Source organism: Solea solea, chromosome 1 (assembly GCF_958295425.1).
Source record: "Solea solea chromosome 1, fSolSol10.1, whole genome shotgun sequence".
NCBI classification, from domain to species: domain Eukaryota; kingdom Metazoa; phylum Chordata; class Actinopteri; order Pleuronectiformes; family Soleidae; genus Solea; species Solea solea.
In genome coordinates this window covers 12625328-12637399 of record NC_081134.1, presented here as the reverse complement: position 1 = coordinate 12637399, position 12072 = coordinate 12625328, and the positions used below count along the sequence as shown (strand labels likewise).

General features: G+C 41.1%; 1 protein-coding gene across 7 annotated transcripts in view; it reads left to right on the top strand.

The window, feature by feature from the left end:
* Window positions 1-12072, top strand: part of clcn2a (chloride channel, voltage-sensitive 2a) — a 46029-nt gene that overhangs the window by 30776 nt on the left and 3181 nt on the right. For 3 of the 7 annotated variants that reach the window (XM_058630479.1, XM_058630452.1, XM_058630451.1), the window contains exons 7-23: window positions 969-992; window positions 1423-1501; window positions 2461-2586; window positions 2889-2973; window positions 3574-3675; window positions 3853-3955; window positions 5184-5339; window positions 6051-6120; window positions 6207-6317; window positions 6921-7134; window positions 7313-7446; window positions 8537-8775; window positions 9113-9224; window positions 9525-9571; window positions 10601-10669; window positions 11189-11230; window positions 11694-11798. In XM_058630479.1, coding sequence (XP_058486462.1) covers window positions 969-992; window positions 1423-1501; window positions 2461-2586; window positions 2889-2973; window positions 3574-3675; window positions 3853-3955; window positions 5184-5339; window positions 6051-6120; window positions 6207-6317; window positions 6921-7134; window positions 7313-7446; window positions 8537-8775; window positions 9113-9224; window positions 9525-9571; window positions 10601-10669; window positions 11189-11230; window positions 11694-11798 — 1818 coding nt within the window. The remainder of the gene's footprint in view (window positions 1-968; window positions 993-1422; window positions 1502-2460; window positions 2587-2888; window positions 2974-3573; window positions 3676-3852; window positions 3956-5183; window positions 5340-6050; window positions 6121-6206; window positions 6318-6920; window positions 7135-7312; window positions 7447-8536; window positions 8776-9112; window positions 9225-9524; window positions 9572-10600; window positions 10670-11188; window positions 11231-11693; window positions 11799-12072) is intronic. The other 4 variants (XM_058630469.1, XM_058630461.1, XM_058630453.1 and 1 more) reach the window with 3 other exon arrangements.

The window sequence follows — 12072 nt, the reverse complement described above, 5'->3', positions numbered from 1 at the left end:
ATTGAATTTGTTCCAATAAAAACTTCTACTAGGTAAAGTCTCAGTATTACCAATATTGCTGGGATCAACCAGAGGAAACTGAGTCATAGTTAAAGATAAAACATTCAGTAAACAAAACTATTTGGTGATTTTAAAGAGCATCATTTAAAGGTTTTTTTTTTTGGTTGATCTTTTCTGTAAGCCTCAAACTAACTACAAAAATAAAGTTTGAATGCACATCATTTTATTTGAAACTTATTATGATTGCTGAAGTTGCATCGTAAACATGTATTGTACAAATATTATAGTGATGTGCCGTAAATGTGATGAGTGGAGGAAAAATAGAGATGTTATAAATGATACAAACTCAGATGAAATGAATAAGAAAACAGCTGCAGCTGGTCGGCAGAATCTCAGCGGAGATGAGGATTTTCTTCATGTCTCAGTTTTCTGCTTTGGTCCTAACCCAAGTTTGACTGAAAGAGAAAACACAAACTCAGTTTCACCAGAAAAAGTCTTTGACAATTCTATGATTTTTTTTTGCCACTTTCCAGGACACACACTCTTGCCTCCACTCATGCTGAGCCACATCCTGTCCATGTCCACACTGGACATTGTCCTGTGTACGTCCCTCAGCACCAGCAGCTCCACCAGTAACGGAGGAAGATAGACTTCAGTGATGCGGAGGGGTGGGGGGGGGAATGAAACGCACAGTTAGAAAGATTCCGATAATGCAGGGGTTGAAACACAGCCTTTGAATGTAATTGTTCAGGGCACGTGTTAATTCAGCCCACTGTGGAATTAAGACTGTGTTTGCTGAAGCTCATTTTCTGCTTGTTTGATTGTGTGCAGTTTGTATAATGAGCTGGATGACTTCCAGGAGGAGGATTAAAAAAAAACAAAAAAAACAAAGGTAACCTCTCACTTGCACAGATGGCACTCACACATGTTTCTCTTTTTTTGTGTGTGTTTCAAATTTACCGCTAAAGGAAGAGCCTTTTGTGGGAAACAAGGTATGAATGCATGAGTCAGACAGTTTTCTTAATTCCCAGTTCCATCAACATTAGAAATCCATGCCCGGCCATTTCAGATAAGCCGATCTCATTTTTGAGATAGACCGATGCCTTTCTTGCCATTTTGTCTGCGCCATGTTTGATTGTGTTCAGTGAAGCGGCGCTGCGAGGCATCGATCTGTGTTGCCGTTGCTTTAATACAAACATCTCATCTCATGATTTCCACACTTGATCTGTGTTTCCAATTATGGCGCCTCACACCCCACCATTCATACGTTTAATCTCCCAGTAGGTGAAACGTGACAGTCGTAGGGTCACAGTATGACAACTGTTGCTTCTGCAAACTATTTTTCACACGAAATTAATCTGTTGTGTATCACGTGTGTGTGTGTGTGTGTGTGTGTTGTCTGTGTTGTCTGTGTATGGACAGAACGAGCTGAGGAACACGGAGATGCTGTCAGCTGCCTGTGCAGTGGGTGTGGGCTGCTGCTTCGCTGCACCTATTGGAGGTAACAACTACAGGCCAGACTGTCATTAAACTGCATGAATACTTGGGTCTAAGGATGTTTCTTTTCGTGTCGTAGTCGGAAAAGTCCGAACATTCACTCAATCAACACTGAAGTCCAACATCAAGATACATTTCAAACATTTAGTCAATATTTACCTCCACCATAGAGCAATGTTCTTTTTCGTTGCACAAGGAATAAATAAAATGATTTTCGTGCTGAGCCAGACACAGATTCAGTTGTTGTTTTTTTTAAACTTGGTGATGGTTTGTGCTCTCCCACTTTCTCCAGTTTTAGGATGAATTGGGATCAAATCGATGTAACAATGTGTGAGGATTTCCTCAAATATAAAAATTTTTCCAGAACACTGAATGGACTTAATATTAACTTAAAGTTAATATCTTTAAAAGATATTATAAGACATATTCATGTTTCCCAGAGGAAGTCATGCTTCCTAAAGTCTGTTCGTCTGTCTGTCTGTTCCATTTAACACTTTTGCACCTCGGGGTGACACAAAACCTTTAAAGACTGTGTCCCCTTTTGAGTGTCTGTAAAATAATCTTAACTGAAACTTTTTTCCAGGGCCTGGAGTAAAGATGAAAAAATAGAATATGATGATATCTAGCTGTTTTGTATAAATTAGAATAGAACAGATGCTTGTGAAGCAAGTGCAGCTTGTTTTTGTCTCATGATTGACACATCGTTTCATTCACTCTGATCAACAGGACTGGATCTTGGACACGTCGTGTTTTGTTTTTTTGTTTTTTAGCATTTTCAAATCAATAGTCTTTTTAACCCTTTTACCTAGAAACTTATATGAGAGCTGAAATTGTTTTTATTTTTTTTTGTGTGTTTTTTGTACTGTTACCTTGAGCTATAGGAATTTTTTTGTAGTAAAAATACAATTGTGGAAATGAGTTGCAGTGCTAATATCAGTGTGTGTGTGTGTGTGGTTAATGCAGGGGTGCTGTTCAGTATCGAGGTAACGTCAACATTTTTTGCGGTGAGGAACTACTGGAGGGGCTTCTTCGCTGCCACCTTCAGTGCCTTCATATTCAGAGTGCTGGCAGTCTGGAATCAGGACGAAGGTAAAACACCAAAAAAGAATTATAAAATGATCCAGTGTCTGAAATTATCACAGGAATTGTCAGAGCATTTAAGCATTTAAAAACAAAGAAACATTATTGCACATTATTGCAAATCTAACAAACGGGAAAAGGTAAATGTGCCCTTGTGTGTGTTTTTGCTGATAATGATAGTAATATAATTAGTTATATTCTGCTTTATGAGTAATTGTTTTTAGAGTGTCAAATGTTATACGTCACAGTTCATAGAATGTATGTAAGCCTATATTTCTGCCCGCAGTGAGAAGGATGTTCTCTCTCCTCAGAGACCATCACTGCTCTTTTTAAGACCCGTTTCCGTTTGGATTTTCCGTTTGACCTTCAGGAGCTGCCAGCGTTCGCCGTCCTGGGGTGAGTGTGTGTCTGTCTGTGTCTGGACTGACACAACGTTCAGCTGATCCCAAAGCAGTTTGATGCCTCACTTATAATGTGCTACCCTTTCATTCTGCCTCCTGTCTCCACACTGACATTCCTGAAGGGAGGTTTTTATTCGATTGGAAATTATAGACGGCGTTGACGTTGTACTCTGCTGGGCCTGGATCTAGAATATTGCTTTTATAAAAGAAATAATTGAAGGTTCAAGTTATTTTTAGAGATTTTTGTTGAGAGTGATGTACTCTCATATACAGGCATGAGTCCATATTCAATAACCAGAGATAATAATAAATAAAAGGGTTAGAAAAAAAAAAAAGGAAATCTACAATAAATCTACCACCGTTCAGTTATCTTAATCATCCCCAAGGGACACATTACTGTGCAGCAGCAGTAAAAAAAAAAAAAACTACTATCACATTTCATAGCAAACCATACAATGACAAAATAAACCTTCATAGTGAGTCAGCGACGCAAAAGCTGAAGCTTTATCTTGGCAGTGTGTGAGAGATTCAGGAGGATGTTTGTGTGTGTTTCAAACGTGGACACAGACTCCTCTGCGTCTCTGTCTGTTTGCAGGATCGCCTGTGGTTTTGGCGGCGCTCTGTTTGTCTACCTGAACCGTTTGATTGTGGAGTGCATGAGGAAACAGAAGACGATCAACAAGTTCTTGCTGAGGAAGTGAGTACCTGAAACGTGGAGAGGGGATAGATGCCAATTCTTTTTTTGTTTAGATAAGATAAATGAGAGCGTTTATACCACCTAAATAAACCTTTTTATAGCCTTTTCCATCTTTACCGCACAGAAATCAAGTATGAACATAGAGAATGACAAGTGCACTCATTAATGACCCTGCAGTCCCTCTCTTCCTGTCAGGCGTCTGATGTATCCTGCGCTCGTCACCCTGCTCGTCTCCACACTCACTTTCCCCCCGGGCCTCGGCCAGTTCATGGCTGGACAGGTGAGAATTCACTTTCACACTCTTCTGATGGCATGAGAGCACGTCTCTGTCGTCTCGAAAGTATGGGTGATTATATTTAATGATGGGAGAGTCTGGTGTCAGGTCAATCTTTTTGTTCCTCATTTGAAGCCGTCATGTTTAAGATTAAAACAGCATGCTCTACTTGTGCAGCTCTTGGAGCTTAAAATGTATTACAATTTATATGTAATGTAAATTTTTTTCATATTTATTCTTCCAGTAAACCACGTTTCCATAGTATTAGGTTTTCTGTCCATGATTCTCAAATCGATTGAACGTTAAAGAGCTAGGTACTGTGAAAATCTAAAGCCGAGAGTCACATTGTGCTGCAACTGGAAACATTAAACAAATATACGGGAAATAGGTAGTTAGATTTTTGTTATGGGCAGAGATTCAGAGCCTGTAGTCTTTCGAGTCAAAGTCGAGTGCACCTGCAACACTGCAGTGATCCTGCTTCACACACACACCATAGTTCCATTTCAGCCTTTCAGATTCTCAAAACACAAAAAAACAGCACAAACTATAAAACTGAACCATAGTTGAGTTTCCCTCTTTTCAAAGTCATGCTTATTTACATAAGGTTCCTGGAATTAGACAGAAGAAAATAGCACTTGAAGCAGGGGGCAATGACTAGGAATGACTCACCATTCACGTCAACAACTACTGAGTTATATCAGGGTAATAATGTGACTGGAAATATGTAGAGCTGTGGCTGAAGAGGGCCACACGGTTGGTGTAGTGGTTAACAATCCTGCCTTCTGGTTGGAACAAGGGCCTTTCTGTCGCCCTTTGTCAGCTGAGATTGGCACAGCACCAACCAACCAACCAACCCCCGACCCTCGAAAGCAGTAAAAAAAGTGGATGGATGTAGCTGAAGAGGTAAAAGTTTTGGTGCCCTAGGCGAGATCACACAAATCTGTGTGATCGTTTTTTTTAATAAAACACATTGTTTTGTTTAACCAGTATCAAAGACAATCAATGAATCAGGGGTCCCAGTGGGCCTTCTGCAACATAAGCCCAATTTTGAAATAGTTTTGAAACAGTAGCTGTTATTTGTTCTTTACTGAAAATATCCTGTGGTTTAATCAATTACTTTAATATCATTCAAAAATAGTTTGAGCTGAACAACATGCAACATGGCCTACTAGAATTTTCAAATCGCAAGAGGCGATGGATAACAGTTTTCTTTGTGTGTGTGTGGATGGGTCAGCTGACGCAGCAAGAGTCTCTGGTCGCCCTGTTCGACAACCGCACGTGGTGCCGTCAGGGTGTGGCCGAGGAGTTCGACTACATCAGTCACCACCACGGCTGGAAACACCCCCAGGTTAATGTCTTCATCACACTCGTCCTCTTCATCATCATGAAGGTAGGTTTTCACCGCATGTAGTATGTGATGATTTGATCAGGTGTTGGTTAGAAAATGCTCAATGTGGTTTTGATATTGACATCTGGACTTTCACACAGATTCCTGAAGGATACTTTTTCCAATACCAATCGTATTCAATCTGTTTTAACAGAAATACTACGTCACACATTGTTGTACATTTCTTTAGTTCCAGCCGGCCTGGTCGTCGTTTTGCAGTCAAACATGGGGCAACTTTCTGCTCTCATGATTATTCTGTGCTCTTTAGATTTTCTCAACATACCTTTATTCATTAAGCAATAAACGTACGACCTAACCAGAGGTGGAAAGTAGTGCATTAGATTTACTTGCGTTACCGTAATTGAGTAGGTTTTTTTAAAGTAATATTTGAAATTTTACTTAAGTATGCTTTTTTTTGGAGTGCTATACTTCGTTTTAAATCACAACCATTACTGAGTAAAAAAAAATGTTGAGCCAATCACAAGCACTGTTAGATGTTGGTCAAACAGCATACTGCGTGCTTATTGGCTCACTGACTCTAACGCAATTAACTCCTCAGGTACTTCAAATTTGATAATGATTGAAAACAAATATAGCGAAGTTCAATATGCAGTCAAATCACTAAAAATAATGAAGTTTGATGCACAGCCCTAGTTTTGATGTTTTATCATATCTCAAAAAACATACATATACCATATTATCTCCATGTTACAGTTCTGGATGTCTGCTGTGGCCACCACCATGCCTGTTCCATGTGGGGCCTTCATGCCCGTTTTCCTGATCGGTGAATAAAATCTACTTTTTTTCCCCCTGCGTCTATAAAAAGACCTTCATACGACCTCTAACAGTATCTGTGTGTGTGATGGACAGGCGCAGCGTTTGGCAGACTTGTCGGTGAGATCATGGCAGCCATGTTTCCCGACGGCATACATGCTGATGGCAGAGTGTATCCCATAGTTCCTGGTGGTTATGCCGTAGTTGGTGAGTCACTCTGAACCATCCTACACTTAAATCTAATGTCCTGATCATGTTTAATTCTTACTGCTTTTTAACATGATTGAAATTGTTGCTGCTGCAAAACTGCAGCAATTTCCATCATTTCATTGAAGCTTATGAAATGACAAGGACACAGACTAATGAAAACTGATTCAACTTTAGAGGATTATGACATTTTGAACCTCAATTTGATGAACATTAAAGAGCTACTGAATGCAATAATGTGACAAGCTAAAGCCAAGAAGTGATTAAAAAAAAAAAAGATACATACATTTCCTGTTTTTCTTCATTGTTTTATCAAATACAACTGACAGTAAATTATATATTGTTTTTGTGGTATTAGGTTGCAGTATTTCGGTTCCATGATTCTCAAATTGATCAAAAATCTTGTTTTAATCATGAAAAAAAAATAAAATCGGTTAATCGATCAAAATAGTTGACGATTAATTTAGTCATCGATTAATAGTTCTACTTTACATTGTTACTGTATATAGTATTTCTGTTTTTGTCACATTTGTCCTACTTTTTATTTCTTCTCCATCGTAAAAGAGACTTATATAGAGACTGACTCACTTCTCTCCTCCACAGGTGCAGCAGCGCTGGCTGGAGCGGTCACCCACACTGTGTCCACAGCAGTCATCGTGTTCGAGCTGACCGGTCAGATCTCCCACATCCTCCCTGTGATGATTGCCGTCATTCTGGCCAACGCTGTGGCTCAGTCTCTCCAGCCGTCTCTGTACGACTCCATCATCCGCATACAGAAACTCCCTTATCTGCCTGAGCTGGGAATGGGACATCACGAGTGAGTCAGTCAGTCAGTGCGTCCAGTTGGGACAGATTTGTCCCTTGTCTCACTGTCAGTCTATGTCCTTCCCTTTGTTGTCTTTCTACTTCCCTGGCCTTTTTCCTTTTCTTCCCACTCTTCGCATACTTCTTTTTTGTGAGTTAACCACCGTCTTCTCACCTGCTGCATGTCTCAGGAGGTACAATACCCGTGTGGAGGACATCATGGTCAGAGACGTGCGCTACATCACCCTGCACTCGTCCTATCGGGACCTGCAGGAGATTCTGCTGACGTGTCACCTCAAAACACTGGCACTGGTGGAATCCAGAGGTACGTATGTGCTGAGAAATCTGAATGGTGCTCTAGGAGACACCATTTCCTCTTTCAACAGGATAATATTGTCACTAAAGAAATTATTTCATAGTTGTTTTTGTGTGGAAGGACTTGATTTACCCTCATCCACGACCTTTGACATGAGCTGGAATGAGGCCAAATCACCTGCAGCCAGGTCTTATCATGCCTGTGGTCATGAAAAGAGCTGTCCGACAATTTCTCATAATATTTGCAAATCGCCAGCGTACTTTCGCCCAAGTCTTGTATTACAAGTCATGTCAAATAAATCAGTTAAATGTGCCTGGTATTATTTGAGGATGGAATCTTAATATTATTTTTTTTGTTTAAACCCACACCAATAACTAACCGACTTCAAGGACACAAGACTGGACAATATCACTACATCAATTTCTCTTGCCCTTTTTCCATTTTTGTTCCATCCTACAAAAATAACTGCTGTCAGACATCGTTTTACCACATTAGAGCAACTGCTTCTCTTCATAATCATATAAATTATGTTTCTTGCAAGATCATATCTGCAGTCACTGATGTGACGTACCACCTGTTTGTGTTTTGTTGCTTTGTTGTTATATTTTGAAGCCATTTTAAAATGGAACAATGGATTTTAGATTTAGCTATTGCTTTGGTAGCAATAAAAAAAACATGACCTACCTATCAGGCTGAACAAACACTGGATGTTTGAAGAGGAAAAACACCTTTTACTAGTCTTGAACAAAAAACACAAGGCAACAAAAATAGAAAAGACGTCAAAAGGCTACTAGTAACTGAACTTAAGTAAGAGTTAGGATGCTAAGTGGTTGGCAGATGAGACAAACTAACAACAGACACAGGACCATAACGATGAACAGGTGAAACACATCAGGTAATTACAGAGGAGGGAAACTTTACAGGAAGCAGACTCTGAAACGAGAGGCAATGGTAATTATTTCAAAATAAAACAGGAAACAGAACACAAGACGACTCAGGATGTTACATTACCTCTATTTTCTCTACCTCTATCATTTCTGTCTGTTTTCTAATTTGCATTTCTCAGCCATAAACCCTTTCTCCTCTTCTTCTCCGTCAGACTCCATGATCCTGCTGGGCTCCATCGAGCGACTGCAGCTCCAGTCTCTGCTCTCTCTGCAGCTGGGACGCCAGCGGAGGCTGGAGTTCCTCCACCACCTGACCCAGGACAACGGCACACACGATCTCCTGCCCAGCCTGACAAGCGATAGCACGCCCAGCTCGTCCTGCGCCCACAGCCAGGCCAACGCCTCGGCCAGCGCTCGCCAAGGGGTTCGCTTCCTGGTGAGCACCCAACAGGTGTGAGGCGTCGGGGGGCGTGGGTTGAGTGAAAAAGAGATTGAGACTAAAAGTGGAATAGGCACAGCGTGTGTGAAGCATGTAGCAGTAGGTAAAGGCACAGATGGGAGTTTATGGGCAGCTGGTGTGGTAAGTGTTTATAAACTGAACAAATGTTCTTTCTTGACACTTTCGTATGAACACATGTCTGCTGTGTTTGTGTCGTCTGTGCCCTCACCTGTGCTGTGCTGTTTGTGTGCATGTGCCTGCACTTGTCTCCTCCGTGTGTGTGTGTGTGTGTGTGTGTGTGTGTGTGTGTGTGATTGTGGCTTCTTCTTTTAATATATTTTTCATTTAGATCTCCACAGAGGAGTCTTCTTTGTTCAGCACGGTGGCGTCCAACGTCCAGCTGCCTCTGAAATCTGCCTTGAAAACTGTGTCTGCCATCAGTGATGCAGAGACACCAAATAGTACGTATACCTCACACGCATATTGTATTGGCGAACGCTCAGATTTAAAGCTGCAGTGCGTAATTGGTACTCGTCGTTGTTTTTGTTGCAATTATTCTGCCTCTGTTTGGTCTTTTAAATGATGAAACATCATTTGTATGATGCGTCCTTCATGTGAAAATGGGCTCTGCCAAGTAATAATGTCAGACTAGACTTATGTTTAAAGTTACGCACCACAGTTTTAAGATGCACATAATGAAACAGTCCCAGCACAAATGCAGATATTCCCCCCAAAGAAACGTTTGTTATTTTCTCTCCGAGGCTCTCAGACCCTGTCCTGTGCTGACCAAGACAAGGAGCTGCTGGAGGTGAGAACTAGAGCCAGAAAAATATATATGAAGGATATGAAGAAGGAAAAAAATGCATGAGTGCAAGTTTGCTGTAAGAGTGGGACATCTCTGTGTGTGCTGTGTCTGAGTCCATGTACAGTTCATGCCACCACCACCTCCACCTCCACCTCCTCCTGCTGATGGGCAGGATCCACCCACAGGTAGCAGGGTTTTTCCTGAGAAATCTCCTGCTGGGGTCAAGGATTCGCCCCTTCCGTGCAAAATGCATTCCCCTGCCAGGAAAATGTTTTTTAACATCCTTTATTTAAGCATTTCTGGTTCAATCTGAGACACGTGTGGGACACATGTTGCAAGCAAACACGTTCTAAAACGGCACTTTAGCGAGTGCAAACCTCCACTGTGTGGCTGCTCTGTTTCCCACAGTGTTGGATCAGCCAAACTACACAGTAACATAGATCTATATGATGTACTTTTAGATGTTCGTGGTTAGTTATGACGAATGTCGAAAATCCTCCGACCACGCATTACAGGTTTACAAGTGATTTTAAAAATCCTGAACCTGTATTTGTATCAATGACAAAATGTCTTCCTTGGGTCAGATACCTCCCCCTCCAGAGGTTTTCTGGAGGTTCCTCATTATTTCAATTATGCTGCTCAACGACAAACAAGGTTGGGGGAGGGTAAAAGTACTTTTACATACTGTACAAGATGTGATCTGCAGCTGCAGGTTGTGAAATCATACTGTTGAATAAATTCCATTAGGGACATTTAAGGGGACATTTTCAAGCAAGAAAAATATAAATATCTGATGTTTAAAAGCCTTAATTCTGGCAGGGCATCTGTCATCCAATGTTATATTAACATTGGGGTCTCTCACCGTCATCTGTGGTGTAATTATTATGCCCGTTCAGCAACGTTGTGCTCACTCCTCCGTGTAAAGTCAGAGTGGGATCCATTGCTGCAGTGGCATCAGAATAAAACTGTCCCGTTTCACTGATGTTGTGTTAATGTTGTGCTGTGTTGATGCCTTCTTTTCCCGGGTGGAAGAGCCCGGCTGGGCCGGCTCCTCCTGAAAAAAGAAAGCCCAAGCCCAAAAGAGTGAGGATCTCCATGGCGGTAAGACTGTCTGCCGCCTAGAAACTGTTGCTTAGTAACCGTTGCCTTGCAACACACACGTAGTGAGTGCGAGACCAAAATGTTTTGCGGCGCACCAACCAAAGCATTAGAGTGGCTATGCAGAGAGAGTGAGAGAATGTGTGTTTGTGAGGGAGGGGGAGGGAGGTGGAAGTTTTTTTGAAAAGGATAAATGTTATATCATTAGTGTCAGAGCAAATGCTTCACTCGGCGCTGCTGTGTGACCGTGTGTCAAGTCGTTTTGTGTGTTTTATTTTAAAGTGGGTGAGTCGTACACACATACCCGTTCCTTTAAGTTTACATAAGAGGATATAAAAACAGTAGATGTGCGGTTCAGTGTGTCATCTGTTTGCAGTTGTGTATTTTACATTCTGCACAAACACAAACTGGTCATCCCTTCATCGCTCCCTCTGTAATGTGTTTACCCTTTGTATTTATAACTGTGTGCAGTCAGTCTCACTGTGTGTGAGCACATGTCTTACTCATTTGTTTTGCTTTTAGGACTCTACTGTGGAAGTGGAAGATTGCATGACTCCGTCAGAGGTGAGAGAAAAACACTCGTCGGCCACTTTATTGAGTACACCTGTCCAACTGCTTATTAATGCAAATATCATACAGTAAACCGCATGGGAGCAACTACATGTAGATATGTTCAAGATGAGCTGCTGAAGGTTAAACCAAGCACCAGAACTAGGAAGAAAGGAGATTGAAGTGATTTTGACAGACACTTACGTTTTCACATGCATCCATACAGAGAATGGTCTGAAAAGGAGAACACATCCAGTGAGCAGCAGTTATCTGGGTGAAAATATCTTATTGATGCCAGAGGTCAGAGACAACTCACCACAGTAGCTTAAATAATCACTTATTACAGTGAAGGGATGCAGGAGACCATCTATAAATGCACACACTGAACCTTTGAGAAGATGCCCCTTAATGGTGTCCTGTGTAACTAATGAAGTGGCAAAAAAACAGTTCAGAAGTTTTCGATGTCTTCTGATGTCAGATAGCGGAGTGGGTGGAGCAGCAGCTCGATGAGCCGGTGGATTTCAAAAACTGCAAGATTGATCCAGCGCCTTTCCAGTTGGTGGAGCAAACGTCTCTTCACAAGGTAAAAGAAGCAGTGAACGCACTGTGAGTTGCTTGCTGGCTCTTCTCAGGGTTCCAGCTAATCCTTAAACAAAAACCATTGAAAGCACTGAATTCATTAATATTTTCTTTTTATGTAACTGAAAATCTAAAAATAATTAGTAACTCTCTCAGTAACACTACACAGATCAGAAGAGGAGATATGAAAAACTTTGTTTTCCCCATTTTTGTGAAATTGGTCTTACATTTGTTTTAAAATGGCTTTTAGAAAGTCTTTAAATGACTTGAATTTCACT